Source organism: Podarcis bocagei (genome assembly GCF_964188305.1).
Source record: "Podarcis bocagei genome assembly, chromosome: 8".
Lineage (NCBI taxonomy): Eukaryota > Metazoa > Chordata > Lepidosauria > Squamata > Lacertidae > Podarcis > Podarcis bocagei.
Genome location: NC_138133.1, coordinates 41712491 through 41735223, shown reverse-complemented (window position 1 = coordinate 41735223; position 22733 = coordinate 41712491). Strand labels below are relative to the sequence as shown.

Below are 22733 nucleotides of genomic sequence, written 5' to 3'. Positions count from 1 at the left end.
ACAGAACTTCTAACTTGATGCTTTATTTTAATAGTGTTTTAAAAATCTTGGTGCTGCCATCTGGGCCAGAATATAAAGTGACTGTAAAAGGCGAAGTGACTGCGGTGGAGAGCAAACCTTTGGTACAGAAATACCCCAGTTCAGAAGTTCCCCCCATCCTAGCTAACAAGCAGTTTCTGACATGGGGAGGTATACAGCTTGGCAGAACAGTGTAAGTACCAAGAAAAAAAGATATTCAGTGCATGATTGCTGGTGGTACATAAAGCGTGAATCAATTTTTCTTTCAGGAGTATAAAAAACAGGCAACTCCCATTTTGCGTACATTGAAAGCATGCACCATTTTCAAACCCAGAAGAGAGCAGGGTGGGTTTATGCACGTTCTGCCAACATACTCAATGACCTAGAATGCAACCCCCATGCAAATCAGGGTTGCCGGCAATGCATTGTTCAAACATGGTGATGCTCGGATCCAGGGAGTCCCTGCATAAGCAGAACTGTCTTTGCCGTGTCCACAGTCAGGTTTGGTGATATCCCTCACTATTCCAAATGACCATCAGAAGCAGCATTTAGGGATGTGTGAGAGACTACAGTGTCACTGTCTTTTTCTTACTGAGCTTCAGTATATTGGTCTTCATCCAGTACATTCCTGTGGGCAAGTACCACTGTAAATAGATAAAATACCTGGCAGCTGGCAACCCTTTTTAACAGAAAAAACAAAGCGCCCCCTAAATGGCACACAAAATTTACTGTTGGATATGCCTGCCTTCTCAGCATTGTACCCTTTGCTGTACATTTAGAAGCAAGTGCATGCTGTACATAAATAGCCAAAACTTTAGACTGTCGATAAGGTTCTAAATATGTCTTATGGAAAATAACACTATTATAACTGAGTAAAATCACAGGTGTACAGCTAGACCAACTAATTCTTCACTAGATTTCCTTGGATTTGCCATGCTGTAATTCTTGGTGGATTATCAGGGCAACTGTTCATAAATATAAGCAAATTACTATGAAACGTTAAAATTTCTATATTTTTTCAGTCAGCAGAAGCTAATCCTGAGAAATAACTCTCCATCTATTACTCAGCAGTTAAGATTGCTGATAAGGGGTCAAGATCAGGACTGTTTTCAAGTAAGTAATGCAAAACTGAAACTGTTTATATAAATTCAGATTCAAATATACTTGGTATTTGAAACTGAAGCTAGGATTTATTTTAATATTCTCACTGAAATAAGCCTTCAAATGGTATATTCTTAGTCTGCCATGCTGTACACAGTTACTTCAGAGTAAATCTCATCAAATTCAGTTGGACTTTATCAGCACATACAGGAGAGTACAGTGGACATGATTTCAAATTTTAAATTTCTGAAATGTTGGTTTTGTTATGCCAGTGTCCCTCTTACAGCAGTATTTGCTGCTAGTTTTGTTGTATCAGACTTAAGAATCTTGAATTTTTCTTTAACATACTCTGCATTTCACAGAGCAGTGTTATAGTAGAAAATATTCAGCAGCTTTTAAAACCACAAATTTGAAAAAAAATGACCAAACTTAAGATTCTTATAACTAGGGATGGAGAACAGGATGAGATGATCATCCTAATTTCATGTGGGTGGGTGGGTGGGGGAATCCCAAAGGGAGAGAAGGAAGTTCAAAGAAAGAGAGGGTGCCAATTTGAATGGAGCCATCAGTTTAGCCATTTACACATTCTTCCTGTATTGAGATTTATCTCTGTGCATGGAAAACGTTGCAAATTAGTAATGAATAAAAAACACTTATTCTTACTATGTCAGCATTTCCATAGAGTGGCACACCTCAGAGGTCATAGAATTATTGGAGCAAATTATTTGGGTTTAAACTGTTCATTAAAATCTTAACTCTTCTAAATTAATTTTCTGAAGTAAATTAATTTGCTGTCTGAATTTTCTTGCATATTTGCAGTTGAAACTTGGAGAACATGTGTACAATAATTGTGAAATCAAGATTCGTCCAAAACATGATTATTCTGTCTGTCTAATGTTTACACCAACTCGATTAACCTGTATGTATGCAAAGCTTGAAATGAAACAGCTTGGTCTTCTATCTCAGCTAGGAATCAAGTTCACTGTAAGTTACTTTTTACACTGATCCTATTTCATGGGATGTTTCTGAATTTATTATGTTCATTTTTGCAGTAAGTCCTTCAAGATGTTTTGAAGTCTCTTCTGACTGTAAGCCAGACAAAAAACTGACCACTATAACCTCCTTGGATTTTATTTTTTGTACTCCAGTAGTTTTCTTGATATTAAGAGTGGTAGAGAGTCTCTCCACATCTCAGTAACTCCCTTGCCTTGCACTTTGGATATCTTTTTCTTCGTGTTCTGGGCCTTTCAGTGTCTTAAGTCAGTCATTCTAGTAGCTCCCAAAGAAGCTTGCTTTCCTCACTTTTCTCAGTGGTGAAGGTGAGGGACGCCTTTGTGAAGAACCATTTCAGGGCACCATGAAATAGCTGTTCCCAACAGAGCCAACTTCCTTCAACTTGCATCTGCCTGCCTGTAAAGATCCTGTTACTCGTACACATCAGAAACCAGTCATTATTCTGCTTACTTTTACCCTGCTTTTGGTCTTTAGGGTGTGCTACATATGAACATTTTAAAGAATTTTAGAATTCTTTTTGAATATTAAAGTTGGGGATAATGAAACTGGGAGCAAGGTTATTTCAATTCTGGTTTTTCTAAATGTACGTTTTTCTTTCTTTCAGATACCATTGTATGGATATGGAGGAAATAGCAATCTGAGATTAGAAGATGTTAAAAAACACTGTAATAGATACATAGTGGGGCTGAATGATATAGCGGGGCTGAATGGTAAAACAAGACAGGCTTCCTTTTCTGTACAAAATACAGGGAGTCGGGCTGCGTACGTGAAAGCACTGTGCTTTAAGAACTCAAGTGAAATAATTGTTATGGATCCAAATGTGATGAGAGTTTCCCCAGAAAAGTTTGTTCTTCAGGAAAGTTCACAGCAGGTAATATGAAAGCCACAATATATATATATTACGCAAGACCTATAAAATGTGTAAGCTGTTAACATTCCCCCCACCCACCCAAAAATGTGCCATAAAATCTTGCTTTGTGTTTGTGAATCTTACATATAATTCAGACAATTGTGCCACAAATTAATTTACCAAAATTTGACTGTTTCCTCTCAGAAAGTTACAGTAACATATAATTCAACTGAAGATCAAAGTAATTCACCAGTGTTGTCTACAATTTGTTTTGTCTATGGAGATGAAATTTTGAGACAGCAGTATCGCAGGTAAGGCTAAATGTTTTTTGGGAAATGACAAGTATATTCATTACTATCTGTTCTTAAGAAATAAGAAGCAGATGGTTAGAATGGATATTTAAAGAATAAAAGTTTTTTTTTTTTATATTGGCTGTTAAATATTACTACAGAGCTTTTCAAACTGTGTGTCATGAAACATTGGTGTGTCGGCTGTGTCACGCAAATGCTCCCCACACTGCTCCCAGGGCTAAAAAGGGGTTAGTTTAACCTCCAGTTGCTAGTAAAACTGAATTACTGTGTCGTGAAAGGATGCATGTCTAAAATGGGTGTCACCAACATGAAAAGTTTGGAAAGCTCTGTATTAGTGGTTATTAAATAACATAGCCAACTCTGTCTGTGTTCAAAGATCAACAGTCACTGGTATCAAGAACAGGAACAAGTTCACTTTTTTGGATTATAAAATCCCTTATTGTAAAATACGTTTGCAAAAGGTTTGGAAAAGACTGGAGTATGCAGCTGTGTTCAGCACTCAGATTTGCTTCATTTTCTGGCTATGGCAGGTTAGCACTTGAGGGTGTTAGAATGTCTTTGTTTTTAGTCCTGCTCCCTCTCCCCTTGTGCCTGGTAGTCAAATGCTTCGTAACAAGTTGCCAACTTCCAACAATCCCACAATGAACATGTAAGAGCAGTACATCTAGGAAACAGACATATGTAGGTGTTTCCCTCTTCCCTGCAACATAACCAAAGTAGTTCCTATTATCTGGCCTAATTTGAGCTTGCTGGGCACAATGTTTGTGGGCCCATAAACTTTCTCTGTTGTTAGTAGCAGGGCATTATATGTGGTCATTGTCAGTGCTGCTTCTCCCCTCCCCTTTGTCCTCTGTTATGTGCAGACAAATCAGTAGTAGTTGGACTCTCCACAGACCAGTGGAAGGCAAGATTATACTTCCAGAGTTCTAACTCTGTGTGGGTCTTTAACCAGCATACTGGACATCTGGGGCAGATGATTGCTGGAAGGAAACTTTTGGACACATTTGTGGAAGGATGATTGAGTTATGTTATGTTTCTCATTGGGAATAAGAAGCTGATCAGATGTAGTCCCTAAGCACACTGCAGTGCATAAATGCTTTTAAAGTGGGGTAATTGGATTGAATGCTTTACAGAGTATTTTAGTGTCTTTGTTAAATGCTTCTTCATAACGTTAATGAGACTTGAAAACTCTCAATTGTCTACTCAGAGCTGTACAGCAAAATCCAGAGCAAGTGCAAAAAATGCTTCCTGCTAATAATCCTGTGATAAATGTAAAGTTTGATGAAGAATTCCCTGGGGAAGAGCTGGTGACTGAAGGTAAGCTTGACCACCCTGAGAATATCTACTTGTTTGTATATTTGATTTCTCGCCATTCTTTAGATGTATTTCAAATTTAGCTTTCACTACCACTTTCTCTGCTGATCAGAAGTTCGGCGGTTTGAATCCCCGTGACAGGGTGAGCTCCCGTTGCTCGGTCCCTGCTCCTGCCAACCTAGCAGTTCGAAAGCACGTCAAAGTGCAAGTAGATAAATAGGTACTGCTCCGGCAGGAAGGTAAACGGCGTTTCCGTGTGCTGCTCTGGTTTGCCAGAAGTGGCTTAGTCATGCTGTCCACATGACCCGGAAGCTGTATGCCGGCTCCCTTGGCCAATAAAGCGAGATGAGCGCCGCAACCCCAGAGTCGTCTGCAACTGGACCTAATAGTCAGGGGTCCCTTTACCTTTACCTTTACCACTTTCCCTTATTCAAATGATTATATTCTTGCAATCTGGTTATCATAATGCAGGTGCTAGTGCAGCTGGGTTGTTTTTAACATGCTTGATAGTAGGGGATATTGTGGTAGCGCAGTGCTTCTCACCTGACCTCTAGGTCCATCATGTTGCTGCTGTTTCTGTCCCCAGACCTCACAGCCTCCTTACCCTCCCAGGAAGCAACACCTATGCGACCTGCTGGAAGTCAAGTGAGCAGCCCATCTCACTGTCCAATACTGGTTGAGAACTCAACCATGCAGCCATCTCTGTCCTCTCCATAGCAAATCTTTTCTCTCTCCCATCTCCCATTGTCATTCCTCCAATGCTATTTAGGATTCCCTTTTCATCTGCCTTTGGCAGCAGTAGTTGCTTGATCTTGCTCTAATTCTAGCTATAACTTTTTAATGCGTTTCTGAAGCTTGCATCATTCATGTCACCTTTACAACATTAGCTTTTATCCTAAATGTACATATTTGGAAGTTCCATTTGAAATCAGTGGGAATTACTTACCTTGTGTATCTGCTGGGAGGCTGGTGATGGACTATGTCCATTTTCTCTTTTAACTTCTAAAGAATTTGAAAGGGTCCAGGAATGCAATTACTGTCTGTAAAGACAGTAATAACCCAGTTGATTAGTCTGTCATTAGTCACCAATCTTCAGTAAATACTGCAGTTTGTTTCATTAATCCAGCTTTGCTTTTGATTTTTAAATGTCTTCTCTAGTATATGATCTTCCGCAACATTCGTTTGATATCCAGTACTTTTTCATGAACATGAGAAGGATTATTGTTTCGGCGGTTAATGCCTTCAGTAGTTCTGCTTTCGATATCAAGCCATCTTCAGTGCATCGTGTAGCACTAGAGAGGTAATTTTATTTGTCATTTTTTAGTATTTTCTGAAATACTGGTAAGCAGTTCCTCTACCTTGGTAAACTTTGAATATTCCAACAAAAATAAGAATTAAAAGTCTCTGAAATTAGGTCATAATGTGTAGTTACCTGACTGGACTACTTCAGTGACTGGGATCTGTATATAATCTTTCTTAGTGGTTGTGGGTGTTGATATGATTCCTGTGGAGTAATACATAGGGGAAAGGTTATGTTGGAACTGAAAATCATTTTCAGAATACTAAATTCATCTGCTAACTTTTAATTGCTTTTTATCAGTTTTTATCTGTCTGAAACTCTGGCTAAGTAAGGCAAGGGTTTTTTATTTTCTTTTAGAAGGCAAGTTTTATACTCATATTTGCTTCTCTTGTCTCGTTTCCTAGTATTTGGTGTTGAACTGCTCTTTCTCTGTTTCATAGACCTGGTGTTCCTGAGAAATCCAATATGACTTTGGATGTACTACCTGTTAAAGGACCTCATGGTTGTGCATTGTCATCAAATGCTGATAGCATTGATGAAAATAAGCTTGTTTCCAAGGAAAACTGGACTCTTCAGCCTGAATTTCTAATTCTCACTGCTCCTTCTCAAAGTATGTTATTTTCACACGTTTCAAGAACTGTTAAAAATATTCACCATGATATTTGTAACCTATACATTTCTTAGGATTGTTATGTGATAGATAGTATTACTGTGAGGCACAATAATAAACTGAATTTGTTTGGGATTGGGAATATTTCTCCATGTATATAGAACTCTGTTGATAAATTGATCATGATGCATAAATTCTGGAATTAAGAGAATTTATTTCTGTAGTAGAGATGACTTCAAAAGCTTACCTAGAAACTTTCAGTGGGATTTTCTGTGTTTTACAGATCTCCTTGTTACAGTCATACCTTGGTTCTGGAACGCCTTGTGACTTGAACGCTTTGGTTCCTGAATGCCGCAAACCCGGAAGTGAGTATTCCGGTTTGTGAACATTTTTGGGAAGCCAAACGTCCAACGCGGCTTCTGATTGAGTGCAGGAAGCTCCTGCAGCCAATCAGAAGCCGCGTCTTGGTTTTTGAATGTTTTCGGAAGTTGATCGGAATTCTGGAACCGATTCCGTTCAAGAACCAAGATACGGCTGTAGTTCTAATTTGTTACAAGGAAGTAAAAGATTCCTTGTTTCAATGTTGGTAACAAATCAGTTGCTGGCAGTCTAGTCAGTGGTTGTAAAGTTTCCACTTTCCAAAGTAACTCCAAACCCACTATTTAGATATCAATAAAGTAATACATGCTTTTTTCCTATAGCTGTATTATGTAAAAGCCTTTGATTCATTACTGCATGTGTAAATTTGGAAGTATCATTTGCATAATTGATACAGTTGTTAATGCTTTGTAAATAGCACTTAAATGTATTATAAGATAACTGAGAATTCATGCAATTCTTATCTCAAAAGGTGGAGCTGCGATTACTAAACATGCACAAATAAGTAACAACTCAAACAGGTCATTGACATTTGAGCTATCGTGGCCTGCTCACTGTCTGACAGTAACACCTCAGCATGGAACTATTGAACCAGGGTAAGTACTTCCATTGTTCATTACTTTTCCACATGACTCCATATATTTGAAAACTGTGCTTTGCAGTAACTAAGGTTGCAATCCTATATCCACTTATGCACGACTAGTTTCTGCAGAATTCAATGGGACTTGCATCTCAGTGCCATTGTATGGGATTGCACTGTCAGTCTGATTACATCCAGCTCTTGAGATAGCATGAAGGTGAAAGGGAAGGAATCTTTGTACAGTTGTGAAAAGAGTTTCTGGCTATGTCCATAGTGTCAAGCTTTTCTTTCCTAAAAGAATAAACAGCCTTGTTTTTATTTATGCTGAGAAAAACCTTTAATTCTTAAGGATAACCTAAAGTATTTGTGGTTAGCACAGAAAAAATTAATACTGTATGTATAGAAGATATATGATTCAGATTGAGTTAGCAGTGTATTTCAGTTTTTTTATGAGCTGACAGTACTATGATACATTTAAATAACTTAAAGTTAGAGCCTGTCTCACACATGACTTCATAGTCTTCTATGAAAAATGTTGCAACCATATGATCTGAAGCTGATATATTGCACCTGTCACAATAATAGTTATACAGTTGGCAAGGATATTGTCACCCCGCTTGATATTTTGCTTCTGATAGTGTTGTATCATAGACCTAATAATTTTAGCCCTGTGTACATGGCAGGTGCATTGGTGATTGAAACATCACTATGTGAGTTTTTCCTTGTCCTTATGAAGCTAGACTTTTAGATAGGCGTGGGTTTGCAAATCCTCATATTAAATTAATAGAATACTAAAATTTCATCTATTGTGTACAAAAAAGTCAAGAAGAACAGTAACCAGATCTAATAATGAAACATTGATTTCATTTAGCATATTAAAATTAATGCACTGGACGTCTTATTTCTAGAAGCAACATTTCAATTTATGTGAGTCCAAATCCATCACTCGCAGAAAAGAAATCCATCTTTCCATGGAGTGGCCTTATTTATGTACATTGTGATAATGGACAAAAAGTAAGTGGCTTAAATAAGTGTCTATGGTTATGAAAATTCTGCCAAATGCCTTGGTTTTAGAAAACTAATTTCAGCTTGTCAGTTAAGCTTTCATCTATTGCTTTAAAGGGAGTAGTTTGCATTTCCTAGATGAAGTTTGCAGTTATGGGAGTAAATGAAGAATTGCTTGGGGTCAGTTTACCTGAGGAATAACCTGCTTCTATAGGATTGCACCTGGCCTCAGCGGGTTTTCTCTTTGTGCCTCCCATACATGATATTAGGCAGGCATAAGTGTGTGTTCCATCTCTTTCTCTTTTGTTGGTTGATTGGTTGGTTAATTATTTTTTCTTATTTTATTTGCATAAAATACCAAAATATCTTAATATAATAGTAGTCTGCTCCCTTATTGTATGTGTCCAACTATATTTGCCAGCAGAACTCAAATCCATTGGTAGTTTCTGTTGAAGGCATGTCCAGTTAAATATTTATTTTATCTCTGGTCACTTTTGCTCTTTTAAATTGTGTGTGCTAATATTTCTGTTTAATAATTGTAAGCTGTCTTGGAAATGTGTTGAAAAGTGGGGAATGCATTTCTTCAAACTGGAACGTGTCCAGAGGAGGGCAACCAAAATGGTCAAAGGCCTGGAAACGATGCCTTATGAGGAACGGCTAAGGGAGCTGGGCATGTTTAGCCTGGAGAAGAGGAGGTTAAGGGGTGATATGATAGCCATGTTCAAATATATAAAAGGATGTCACATAGAGGAGGGAGAAAGGTTGTTTTCTGCTGCTCCAGAGAAGCGGACACGGAGCAATGGAGCCAAACTACAAGAAAGAAGATTCCACCTAAACATTAGGAAGAACTTCCTGACAGTAAGAGCTGTTCGACAGTGGAATTTGCTGCCAAGGAGTGTGGTGGAGTCTCCTACTTTGGATGTCTTTAAGCAGAGGCTTGACAACCATATGTCAGGAGTGCTCTGATGGTGTTTCCTGCTTGGCAGGGGGTTGGACTCGATGGCCCTTGTGGTCTTTTCCAACTCTATGATTCTATGATTCTAAGTGTTGGACAACTTATGCTCTTGTATGGAAGTTGTTTTAAAAGTTTAAGAGATGTATGTGTTGCATTTTTTTGTTACATTTAATATTTTCACCTTGCTTTTGAGTCCTTGGTTGCAAAGCAGGCTTGAGCATATGCACTGGCCAGCCAGTCTGGGAGATAACTGTAGGATTAACTTGAGACCAGTAGCAGCAAAATACTATGATTTCGTTTCTTTCTTGTGCATAGCTTGTTAGGGTCCAAATTCGGGAAAATATCTCTGAGAAGCAATCTGAAACGGTTTCACCAGTTGCCAAATTAGGTGTTCATCATCAACAGCCTGAGCTTCCTATTATGCACATAAGGCCACTTCAAAAGCCATCTTCGACAAAACTTGAAGTAAAGAATCGGACTGTGTTTTTTCCTGAAACAAAGTCTGGGGAAAGCTCAGGTAAGGTCGGTCTTGCGTATGACTAGTATCTTTTTGAGTAAAATGTTTTCTAACGGTGAAAACAAAACATGTATTACTTCAGTGAGACATGCATGGCAGCTACTCAGTCTTGAAATTCACATTCACACAGTTCACACATAACACCAAGCCAGTAACAAATTGGAAAGTGTGCAGGTTTCCAAACGGAGGTTGTATTAATTTCATTATTTTCCATGTAATTCATCTCAATCTTGCAGCACTTTAAAGCCCTTTTTATAGAAGACTATAAATATGATCACTCCTGACCAAATGTTATAAGTAATTGCTAATTAGTATGTTCCTTTTGGAGCAAAATAAAGTAGATTAATATGTCTTCTACTGTCACTGAACTTAAGAAGCTCCTCAACTCACTGGGCTCTCAGAAGAATGTTACTCTTGGGTAGCATGTCTTTCCCAGGTTGAAAAGTCTTTGCCTCGTCACACAGAGATCCCCTTAATCTAAGAAACCTCTAGCCTGGCTACCAGTCACAGCTTCTTCCAGTCAAGGCTATAGGACCTCATGGAACCTCTCAGCCAAGAGACCTGCCACAATCCTTGTCTGTAACAAAATTCTCTCTTCCTGGCTAAGCCCCCGGGCAGGGCCAGGCTTCACAAGTTAATTCTATAACCCCCAAATGAATAGACAAGGAAGATAATCATTCCCATATACTATCTCACAGTCCATGAAAACAAGGTCCAAATCCTTCACAGGCCCTTATAAGAATAACTGTTACTTGCTATGGATGTTTGTATGTGATGCCAATAAAAGGTTTGATGATGATGATGAATAACTGTTACTTACATTACTTGCCTGCACTTCTTCTTCCAGAAAAGTACATAGAGATTGAAAATAATGGAGATGCAAATGTGAAGTGGCTATTGTCATCTTTTGCACCGCCTTATATCAAGGTGAGTAGAAAATCTCAAAAAACAAACACACACTGTCTTTAGGTTATATAGTCTGTAATCTTTGCATCTAAACAGACCTGGAAAATAGGTTTCAAAAGCAACACTGAAAATTCAAACATTTTTTAAAAATTAATCTTTCTGATCTGGTTGCTTACCCTCAACTTGTAGTAGATAGACAAATGTGCATACTCTGGTTTTTATTCAGATCGTATAGATAGACAAGTGCTGGACATAGGTAAACACTTTAAATTTCGAGTGATCTCAACTGTAGATTCACAATGGAGGTGTTGGAGAACAAACTGGAAAATCATTTTTATGAAATCATTAGATACTGAAATTAACAACTTCCATGTTAATGGGTGGTATTCATCTAAGTTTTACTTGGAGTAGCCCTGCTGAGCTAAGGGACCCAACTGAGTCATGATCATTAATTCAAATGGGTCTACTCTGAGAAAAACCTAATTGAACACCACCCAATTTCCAGTCAAAACCCACTTCACTTGCACATGTTCCAAGGCTGCTTTGTAAAACTAGTGTTTCTGTTTAATAATTTCCTTTCAGGGCTTAGATGACAGTGGAGAGGTTTACAGGGCCACATATACTGCTTTTCGATGTTCATTGCTTTCTGGTATTCTCAAAGCTCATGGGGAAGAAAAGGTAAGTCACATTGACTGTGTTTTCATCTTAATACACTGCACTTCTGTTTGTCTTCCATCAAAGAAAAATCAGTTAATGCTTCAAAAGTTCTAGGCTATAACAACAGCATTTTTGTGAAATGAAGTCAGGCTTCTACTCAAGAATCCATCTTGAAAAATCTAAAGAAATTGAAAAAGTAGCATCAAGATTACACAATACTGTTCAGTTCTGCGTGAAGAAACTTGCTTTTCTCAGAGTATACTGTGAAGAATTAACTTTGAGATATGGATTGACTTCACCTACTCTGCATGTGCAGTGTCACATGACATAAATTTGTAGACCTACTTCATTTGAATTTGTAGTCATACAAGGCAGGAGGGGATCAGGATCCTCATGTGGCATAAAGCATCTCTTCCACACTCCCCTCACAATTGCAATTACTTCCTGAGCTAGAAAGTGACACTTTTCATAGGGGAAAAGGACATACTAGTGACTCATACTGCTTGTGGGGATGATTGCGAAAGCAGGTAAACTACAAACTCCAGTAACAAGAATGGTTGTCAGATGGATGTTGAAGGCTGCATTGTCCTATAGCTGTAATCTCAAGGCATTTGCTGAATAGAAAGTTGATCCTCTGATCAATCAAATTTTTACTTTACTTTGTGTTGATATCCCATTGCCTTTGCTCTCCCTCACCCCCTGCCCCCCATTGCTGGCATGCCAAGAACATGGTGTCTCTCACATTATTTCTTGCCTTACCTGATGAACCAGTTACTAAATACAGTGAAACAAAACAAAACAAAACAAAACAGCTGCTTGTTTACAAAGGAAGAGTTAACATTCAATATTCTCTCTCTTTGTACCTTGAAAATCATTCATAAAACACTACTAAGAACGCTTGTCTGCCTTTTCCCTCCCCACACTGGTTGATGGCCTGCCATCAACAGGCAAACGCCTTTTTATTTAAACAGGCAATTGGCATGCTGGGCTGAATTGTTTTGCTCAGCTGTTCTGTGTTTTAATATGCATTTCTAATTGATGTTTGTAACTAGCTGACATTTTAATCAACTTTTGTCTCATGTGTTATCTGATCTTATTGTTATCCTTAGTTTGGAATTTTTTTAATGGAAAGGTGAAGGATAAATTGTCCCTCGATTCTCCCCCTATATTTCGCATGGCAAACTTCTTTTCTCTGAGTGAGGACAGTCACTGTGCTTCAGAAAATCTCGTCACATGAACCTAGAGGCAGGGCTGAACACTGATAGAGCTGTCTTAATGAAGGTTCATCTTCCAGCTTCCCTAGAAATTGAAGGAGGAATCTACTAGTTATTCCTCTGAGCTCATGGGCTGGTATCTGCTGAAGGATAGTATCTTCCTTCTGCCCTCCTTAACAGGAATTCATGTTTGGGAATTTTAGTAAAGACCTCCCATTTCCCAGATGTTGTGCTGCACCAGATATTACCTAAGTGGTCATACATAATCAAAAAGGTTATGGTTAAATGGGTACAACCATGGGCATCCTCAGGATTTGTGGAAGGGGGCAGGGTGAGAGGGCACAAAGTAAAATATTGAAAGAGGGGTGCAAGCTAGTTTCTCACAAAAATTAGGAAAAAAATAGTATATCAGGCTTTACAAATTCCAGAAACTGTATTTTTCAATATGAAAGCTGATAGTAATAGAAATCCAGGAATTATGGTTCCTCTGGAGGGAGCAACTGCCCTCCTTCTGGAGGCCTATGGGTAGAACTAATCATTCAGGATCATTGGGGAACTTACATAAATTGGATAAGAAACTTATACCTTGTTAATATTGGCCCCTGGGGTTGGTCTTGTATCAGCAGTCCAGGTAGTGTCAGTGACATTACATAGGTTGGAATAGCACTTTCGCCAACTCTGACAGACACAAAAGAAATGGCTGTCAATTCAGTCAAATTTGGAAAATAATTTATTCTCTAACTTACTTTCTTCATAGGTTGTAGTCACCTTTTTACCTAGAGACAAAGGACACTATTCTCAGTTCTGGGATCTCGAGTGTCACCCACTTCACGAATCTCACTTAAAAGACAAACACAGACTTCAGTTTTGTGGAATGGTGAGTGTATGAATGAGATCATTATTTTATTTATCAGAGATTAAAACTCAACAAGGTTTCATTAATTGTTGAGATGTAATGTGAAACATTGTCATTTCATCATTTGTGTAGTCTCATCATTTGTCTAGCCTCCTCCATACAAAAGAACCCTCATAATAATAATATTCTTGTCTAATCTAAATGCTTAAAGCATACAGGATTTAAACAACTTTTGTAGCTTTATGCTAGATACTTTGTACCTGTTTCCAGACAAGGTATCTCTGAGGGGACATACACATAGCAAAAAGGTCCCAAAGCACTAGGTGCTTTTGTCTCCAGCCACTAGGTTAGATTAGATTGATTATTTAATTTCTGTATCACTTAATATATTAAGAAGTAACAACAGACATCTTAAGCAAATATTACCAAAATACAGTTACATATTAAAATGTTACATTAATATGAAGTTTTATCTGTCTATCTATATACATTTTCTTTCTGACACACCCTCCCCTTAGCTTCTCACCCAGGGTCTAAACAAACTCTCAGTTCACCCGCAAAAGTTTCATGAGAAGAGTTCTCGAAACAGTGGACAACACCCTAGTCTCACTATAGACTTGCTTTTTATGGGCAGGCCCAAGAACAGGATTGGAGAATATGTGGTCCTTCAAATGTTGTTGGATTACCTCATCCCCATCCAGTAGTTGATGATAGTTGAAATGTAACATCTGGAGGATGTCAGCTTTCTCCTCCTCCTCTGCATTAGATGATTCAGCTAGATGTTGAGTTAGAAAATACCTCCTAGAAGCCAGTCTTGCTTATGCCTAGTTAGCGAATGGTCACAGGTTCCTGTTCTTTATTCTGCTGCTTCCATTCTGTTTGAGCAAGTCCTCCCTTACAAGTCAGACAGAGAAGGAAAAACAACAAGATAACAAGTGCTGAACTGTGATACTTTGAACCTGCTTCTGCACTCATGATTCTTCAGTGGTACATTTTTCCTACTCAGTACAATGGCCTGAAGAGTTTTGTAATATTGTCAGCCTACAAGTGACATATGTAGTAAGTGAAATCCTCACTTAGTAGTGTATCTGCCTCAATACTAAAATTGTTTTTGACAACAAAAGTAGTCCTTCTCAAAGTAATGAATTTTATTTTTCACATCCATGTAAAAATGTTCAGCCTAGTTCAGGGAGCTAATACTAATGTATAACTTCAGATGTTTCTCGCATCAGGGTATCTTAGGAAATGAAGATTTAAAAAATGAAGATTCCACAGCTGCTTTAGTAAAAGTCAGCGTTCGAGATGTGACCCTAAGAAGAGATTACCCTAATAGCTCTGAACACAAAATGTGGTATGTGAAAATGATTTTTTTTGTAAGCCATATGTCTACTCCTTCATCATCAACAAAGTAAAACTTGATCATTGTTGCTTACGTGACATAAGGTGATTCAGCTTCAAAGGAGGAATGGAGAGTGATATTCTTTCCTATGCTGAAGTGAAATCCATTTTATTTCCTTTTTATCCCACCCTCTTCCAAGGAAGTCCAGCTGGCTTAGATGGCTAGCAGATGGTTCGCTTATTTTTACAGTTAATAGCTTCAGACAAAAAATTATAGCAACAATGGGTTATCAAAGAACCCGCACCCAACAATATTACAGAATGTTTTCAAAATGCATTTTCATAGGATTCCTAAAACTAAACAGTAAAGTGGGTTTGGTGGGACTCTCTAGGAAAGATACTACCCAGTTGCGGTTCCAACAATGTGCCAAATGTTGATTCTTTGCTTTCAAAGAAATACATTACAAGAATATTACTAACACAGATATAATAATAGACATGATTGTTCAACTGTATTTTTACATTTCTCAAAAACAGGAAGGGGGTACATGCCCAGGAAGACATTTATAAATTTCCTCCAACTAGAATTGGTGAATCCAGTACACTGAAAATTACTGTGAGGAATTATTCTTCCTTTTCAAACAAGGTATATATAGAATTAATAGTATTGTTTCAAGATGTGTTTATATAATAACTCTTACTCCTTAGCATCTAATTCCTGATAGTAGGTCTCGGGCTAAATTTCTTTCTACCAATGTTTGTTTTCTGGTCATTCACTTCCCAGCATTCATCTCATTTTCAGCTGAACACCAATTACCTTTCATTTTAAAATTGTACACTATATTGAATGTACAGTGGTGCCCCGCAAGACGAATGCCTCGCAAGACGGAAAACTCGCTAGACGAAAGAGTTTTCCGTTTTGGAGGTGCTTCGCAAAACGAATTTCCTATAGGCTTGCTTTGCAAGACGAAAATGTCTTGCGAGTTCCTGCGGGGTTTTTTTCCTCCCCCCCCTTTTTCTAAGCCGCTAAGCCGCTTATCAGCTGATCCGATAAGCCGCTAATAGCGCTAATCCACTAATCCGTCAATGGGCTTGCTTCGCAAGACGAAAAAACCGTTAGACGAAGAGAATCACAGAACGGATTATTTTCGTCTTGCGAGGCACCACTGTAAATCCCAATTTTGGAACCTGTGCTGTGGATTGATTGTTGACCAAATATTAAAAGCTTAAACACTACAAACCTTTTCTGGTCTAAATCCAACAAAGTTGGGAGTGGGTTTAAGCAAGCTGAACTGTTTTGGATGCAGACTTTTTTTGTTAAACCTGCATCCCAATATATCTTTTATCTTATTGCTGAACTCTGGGGAACTATGTGCTTAGCTTTTAATGATTATAGTAACCTGAATTGTCTTAACCATTTCTTGTTAAATTGCAGCTGAAGTTCAGATGTCCCAGAGAGCCGTTTTACATCAAACATTCCCATTATACTTTGAGGTAAGTGAACTCGAATGTTCTAAAGCTTCAACTTTTACCTGGATTAGGAGGATGTGTATTGGCCGTGCTGGTGTGAATGGGAGTTGTCATTAAACAAGATCTGGGGAGCACCACGTTGACTGTCTCTAGAACAGCGGTTCTCAGCCTGTGGGTCCCCAGATGTTGTTGGACTACAACTCCCATCATCCCTGAGCTCTGGCCTTGCTAGCTAGGGGTGATGGGAGTTGTAGTTCAACAACATCTGGGGACCCACAGGTTGAGAAAGGCTGCTCTAGAACATTTGTCTTGATACCCCTGCATAGCCCATGCGGTTGTGGCACTGGAGACACTCAAAGTAAATGCCTGTGTTATGTCCTGTACGCACATTTTCTCGAATGGCTTACGTTTCTTGGTTATGCTGTTGTCAAAGATCAAAGACACAAAGAGACTTTTAAATGTTCTTACATATTCAAAAAGTTTGTAAATACTTAAATATTTTTTATTTAGTTGTATTGTTTTGCTGCTTTGTTATTTGCTGCCCTGGCCTCCTTTGGGAGGTAAGTGGGATAGAAATGTAATTACTGATAACAGTTAATAATCCATAATGATTGATAAACCAGTTTGAACGCCACACAATATTATGCCACTGACTGCAGTATTCTGGCCAGTTAGCAAATGAACTTTCTGCTGGCTCTTGCAGACCTACAGAGCTCCCAAAAAGATGGTAAAGAGCTACAGTACTTAACATACTTTTCTCTAGAAATCTCAAACTGAAGCAGCCTGTTAAGGAATTGTCTAACTGTTGTAAACTTGTCTCTTGCAGATGCCACCACTACTGCAACTTACCAGTACAGTTCAAGCCAGTATCAGCAGGCACTTTCAAAGGCTTATTGATGGTAGAGACAGACAAAAGTGGCACTCTTACCATTCAGCTCACTGGTGTGGGTTTGGCGGAATAGTAGTTTAAAGAGCTACTGTTTTCAGTACGCGATGAATTCACAACTAAATTATTGAATGACAGGTTCTTTTTTGTTGTTGAAGACAGACTATTTTGTAGGAAATGGAGGTGCTTGTAATTTTAAATAAAGTAATTTTGTATGTTATCATGCAACTTACACTACTGCACTTTGGCTGTTTGAAAGCAGCATTGTGTCTTATTTTTGTATTGATTATGACTTTACAAATGACACTGTGTTTTTAAACTTTTTTTTTTTAAAAAAAAATAAAGTTTTCCACTAAATTCTTGTCCGCTTTACAGCACCTATCACTAAACTCCATGTGGCTTACCTGTTTCTATCCAGCTCTATATTCCAGTAGAAAAAGAGTTACAATTTTCTGCAGATCCCTTCCTCTATTGCGTAGCTCAAAAGTGAATCCTGGTGTGCTTTAATAAATTTGCACTAGGTTTGTTATGATGAATATTATTTAAAGCTGCTTAGAGCTCAAAAACTACTGAGGTATAGTTTCTGGTTTGCCTACTGAGTTCAGGAAACACATTGTGACTTCAGCCTAATGGGAATTGAGCTAAGAAATACAACTCATAAACAGAGGTTAGATGATCATATGTCATGGATGATTAAGTTAGGATTCCTGCATTGCAGAAGGTTGGACTAGATAACCCTTGGGTCCCTGCCAACTCTATGATTCTATGAATGGTAAGCAACCTCTTGTTAATTTGGCCAATAACTGCATGCTTGAAATGAACAGTTTTTCAAGATCCCATGAATGCTTTCAGCTATAACACCTCCTTCAGAGCAACAGAAATAATAATAATAATTTATTATTTATACCCCGCCCATCTGGCTGGGCTTCCCCAGCCACTCTGGGCGGCTTCCTAAAGAATATTAAAATACTATAATACATCAAACATTAAAAGCTTCCCGAAACAGGGCTGCCTTCAGATGTCTTCTAAAAGCCTGGTAGTTGTTGTTCTCTTTGACATCTGGTGGGAGGGTGTTCCACAGGGAAGGCGCCACTACCGAGAAGGCCCTCTGCCTGGTTCCCTGTAACTTGGCTTCTCACAGTGAGGGAACCGCCAGAAGGCCCTCGGTGCTGGACCTCAGTGTCCGGGTAGAACGATGGGGGTGGAGACGTTCCTTCAGATATACTGGAAAATAATCACTTTGTAGCAAGCTGTTTATTTATAATAGCTCTCAGGTCCAGGGCCATATTCTCGAGCTAGTTTTTGCTAGTAGTGCTTGCATAGGGGGTCAAACGTGCCGTAATTTACACTTCTCTGAGCATTCTATTCCCACTATCAGGCAATACAGCTGAAACTGCTCCAAGCAACTATGACAAGCAAACCAGGAAATGATGACAGTTTAGTCACTAGCCCTATTAAGGCATTGAAAAAAATGCATGAGGACCTAAACTGGGAAAGAGGAGTTGGGTGCATGTATGCTCACAACACTTCCAACTCTCATTCACTGAACAAGAAGCTCTGAAGGAGGAAGAGATCAGAAACCCTGTGTTATCAAGGAATGTTGACTGTGAGGAGAATTGTAAGTATGTTCAATTATGTGTGTTTGCAAACACACACAGGCACAGCTCCCTTGCAGAGGCTTTTGTTTGTGGGGCCCTTTGGTTGTCTCTGACCCTTACATGTTGAAGGTATCTGCTTTTTCAGTTCCTTTCATCTCTGCTGCTGCCATTTCATTCTAAATAAATGTTCCTTTATTCACCCATTAGCGCACAGCAGCTGGGTTTAGGCTATGGGATGAACAGATCAGATGAAGAACTGTATAGACCACCCTACACCAGAAGGCCACCAAGTGGTGTGCGGGATAATAAACAGCGTAGCAACCATGCAACACAAATGCTTAAAAGCAATAACCTCAATGTAGCTCATAATAAAGAAGCAGTATGGAACTGTTCACAAATTTACATGTGACAAGGAAATCACTGGGCCAAAAGAAGGACTTGATAAGAGAGAATTAAGTCAGCCATTGCCAAGTTGTTTTGCTAAACTCCACCTCCATCCACTCCCATTTTGTTACTTATTCCACTCCTGCACCACTATTTTGTGGTTGGCTTCAGTCATTTTCAGCCCATACAAGTGGTTATGGAGGTAGGCAGTTGAAGACCCCTCAGCATAGCTTGCATAAAAGGCTGGAGCAATTCTGTGCTTTATGAAGGCTGTAAGCAGGGTATACATGTCCAGGTAGACACTAGCATGCTGCTGTTAGTATAGTTACGTATAATAATATAGGTTAGAAATGACTGTCAGAATCTGCCTTATTATATAAAACACAAAAAACATAGATGTGCCACATAGCTTATTGTCTGCAGAACACTTTCATAGTATTTGGAATATGTCTTGCTATTAATGTATATATGTAACACTTTTAGGGACCCGAGTTGTTTTACCGGTGCTGTTTGTGTTCCAGAGATTCACAGCTAAAACAGTGGTCAGAATACTGGGCTCTTTTTGCTTTTCATCTGGATGGGAGCCTGTTTTAATTACTGTTGTGGATGGAACTGGTGGCTATTAGTGGCTTTCCTTCAGGTTACAGACCTGTGCTGTTTTCCGACGTCCCAATCCAGGGATGGCCAGAAGATAAATCAGGATCTACTAGTAGATCTTGGAGTGGTTTTCAGTAGCAGCAATAAAAAAGACATGTCCTCAAAAAAGAAAGAAAAAAGATTAGGCTGCTGAAACAAAGAAAGCTTGAAGGAAAATTAAGTGTGTATTTATGCAGGCAGTGACTAAGAGATCCGTTCTGTTCCTAAAAACAAATTCCTGGTGCAAGCATCAAAGATGGTTCTTAATTCTAAGTGTACAGAAGTCCGTCCCCCCACCCCGCTGTCACAGTGCCATCATTCTGTGTCTGGCTCTGGTTGCAAGGTTCAAGTCAAAAACAAAGTATAATTATTAAGCCTGAAGTTGGCCCTCTCCTCAATCAGTTCTGGAAAGGTCCTTTGCCACCTGTGTAAACCTGATCTCCATCTGGCAAAAACTGTAAGGTGGCTGGAAAGCCAAAGAAAGGAGAAAATTGTGCTTCAGAATATGCTTTTGAAACAAGTCTTCAAACTTTATTGTGTTCGTTTTTTAAAAAATCCAAATTGAAATGCTAAGGAGCGCACTGTGTCTTCAATAAACAATTGGTTCATTAGGTAAGTAATTATAATAAAATAGTTCTCTCCAATGCAGAAAAAACAGCAGGGGGTTAAACTAGTCCCTTTCTTTTCATACCTTCATTTCCAATTTCCACCAGACTAGCGGTAGGTAATACTCATCCTGCATAGAGTTCTGTTTCATTGTGAGCATTCTGTCACTAGTCAGAGCTGTCAGGTATGTCAGTCATGGAGTATTGTGGCTGTGTCAGAGACATAAACAGAGAGATTAGATGGCTACAAAGAGCTGTGAATGAGGGAGTAAATTGCGTTCAGGAGGGGGGGAAAAGTTAAAGAAACTGTTTTATCAAAAGGTCTGTTCAGGAGGTTACTGCTAATATATTACAGCTGGAACAAGATAATTGTGGAGATCTTTGGGTGTTCTCTGTAAAATGCTGCATACTTGCAATAAATATTCAAATGCTTATTTTGTGTTGCGAGTGCCAGATAACCCATTCAAAGTGAAATACAATTCTTTTCAGAACATTTAAAATCTACTGCCAGGAAATGTTAGGAACAGTTTTATAAGCCCACAAGGAATATTTGTGCTAAATGGAGTCGCAAAAATACGTTTTCACAAAAGTTTCCTTGGAAAATCCATTCAAGCCTTAAATGGCTCTGCAGTGAGAAATATCTAGTAGCAAATTCAGTTGGGTCAAATTCTCAGCACTGTTTCCTCTGACCAAACAGGATGCCTTGTGGGGTTAGGAACACTGCATACACAGAATGGAATTATTAAGGCCTTGTCACTATGCAGAGCCTATCAAGTTTTCCTTTGTAGTTTAGCAGCTAATCACCCGTCACTCCATTTACCAGAAGGAAATATTCCATTTGCTTGTATGCAGTTTGATAAAGGATTTAGTTCACTACCTTTGGATTCCTGGTATTGGATGAAGGAACAACCGATGGCAACTTCTCTGTTGAAAATTCCCACGAACTTAACTGGAAAGGCATTGCAATGCATAATGCAGATGAACTCAAACCATTTTCTTTTGCCAGTACTAATAAAGCAAGCAGATGCTATACTCTCTCTATTCTAGGGAGTTTAGCAGCAGTGGATACTTTCCGCACTCCCTTCCAGGTATCCTCTTGTTTTCTTTAAACATTACTTTCAGTCATGTCAGAGCAACCTACACATAAGTGAATCACACGCAACTGGTGGTTGAATCTGAAGTTACATCCACACTGTACATTTAAAGCACAGTTAGCACACATTTAAAGCACATGGCTCCCCCCAAATAATCTTGGGAACTGTAGTTTACAATTTCCAGTACCCTTAACAAAATACAGTTACCAGGATTTGGGGTGTGTGTATGTCAAAACATATGCTGTGGGTGTAACCATTGTTGGCATCCACTTGTCTCAAGACAATGGAGTTCGCCTCTGGGGGTGAAGTCAAACTACTGCGATAGCAACACCTAAGTGACCTCCCTGGGGCGTAAGCCTGGGCGGTGTATATGGAGATTCCGGGCTGCCCAGACAACAAGTGCCCCCTCTCAGCCTCACTGATGTGGTCCAAAGGAAAGTTTGGCACCAGCTTGGCTGCAGGAGTTGCCAGAAGGAGGTGTACAAGGCGCCATCCAACCATCTTAGGGCCTTCTCTCTGGATTTGTGTAGGTTTACTCCTTAGCCTTTTCTTCTCCCATGATATTCTGCAAGGCAGTGGAAGTTTAAGGTCAGAGTTTTCCTTCTCATAGTTGGGCTATCTTCCCAGGTTGACAGGCCCCACTCGCCCCTCACTTCCTTCCACAGCACATGCAGAAACTGCTTTCTTAACCATTTGACCCACTATTGGTCTCATCTGAATCTGCCAGAGCTTCACAAGCAGGGGAAGGCCCTAACTCACCAAGGATTGAAGACACATCTCACCTGGTTTAGCCTGTCAGTCAAATGTGCATGGTATACATTGCAAATGCTGATGCAGTTGACACTCTATATTAATAACAGACCCATTTAATCAGAATTTCCCACGTGGTTGGGCTCTTCAGTTCTGCCCCCCCCCCGCAGTATTGTGGGATAAGCATACAGGTAAGTGGCTCACAGGTTGTTGGGAAAATGCTTAAAGTGCAACTATGCATACCAGACAGCTGTAAGATGGAGCCACACATAACAACTAACAGAAACTGTTAGTTCTTGTGTAACCTTAGACAAATCTATTTGCACGGGCTATTAATGGTAAAGGCTTGGCAACAGACTCAGTACTCGGGAGTTTTTAAAGATGAG

At 39.1% G+C, this 22733-nt stretch overlaps 1 protein-coding gene across 6 annotated transcripts in view; it reads left to right on the top strand.

Moving 5' to 3' along the window:
- Positions 1-17639, top strand: part of CEP192 (centrosomal protein 192) — a 48488-nt gene extending 30849 nt beyond the window's left edge. For all 6 annotated transcript variants that reach the window (XM_081205480.1, XM_081205484.1, XM_081205483.1 and 3 more), the window contains 18 exons: positions 35-211; positions 1041-1131; positions 1939-2103; positions 2738-3004; positions 3188-3294; positions 4502-4611; positions 5767-5908; positions 6349-6518; positions 7369-7492; positions 8385-8490; positions 9752-9953; positions 10801-10880; positions 11442-11537; positions 13488-13607; positions 14819-14937; positions 15462-15570; positions 16360-16418; positions 17221-17639. In XM_081205480.1, the coding sequence (XP_081061606.1) occupies positions 35-211; positions 1041-1131; positions 1939-2103; positions 2738-3004; positions 3188-3294; positions 4502-4611; positions 5767-5908; positions 6349-6518; positions 7369-7492; positions 8385-8490; positions 9752-9953; positions 10801-10880; positions 11442-11537; positions 13488-13607; positions 14819-14937; positions 15462-15570; positions 16360-16418; positions 17221-17356 (2380 nt within the window). In that variant the 3' untranslated portion in view covers positions 17357-17639. The remainder of the gene's footprint in view (positions 1-34; positions 212-1040; positions 1132-1938; positions 2104-2737; positions 3005-3187; positions 3295-4501; positions 4612-5766; positions 5909-6348; positions 6519-7368; positions 7493-8384; positions 8491-9751; positions 9954-10800; positions 10881-11441; positions 11538-13487; positions 13608-14818; positions 14938-15461; positions 15571-16359; positions 16419-17220) is intronic.
- The last annotated feature ends 5094 nt before the right edge of the window (positions 17640-22733 follow it).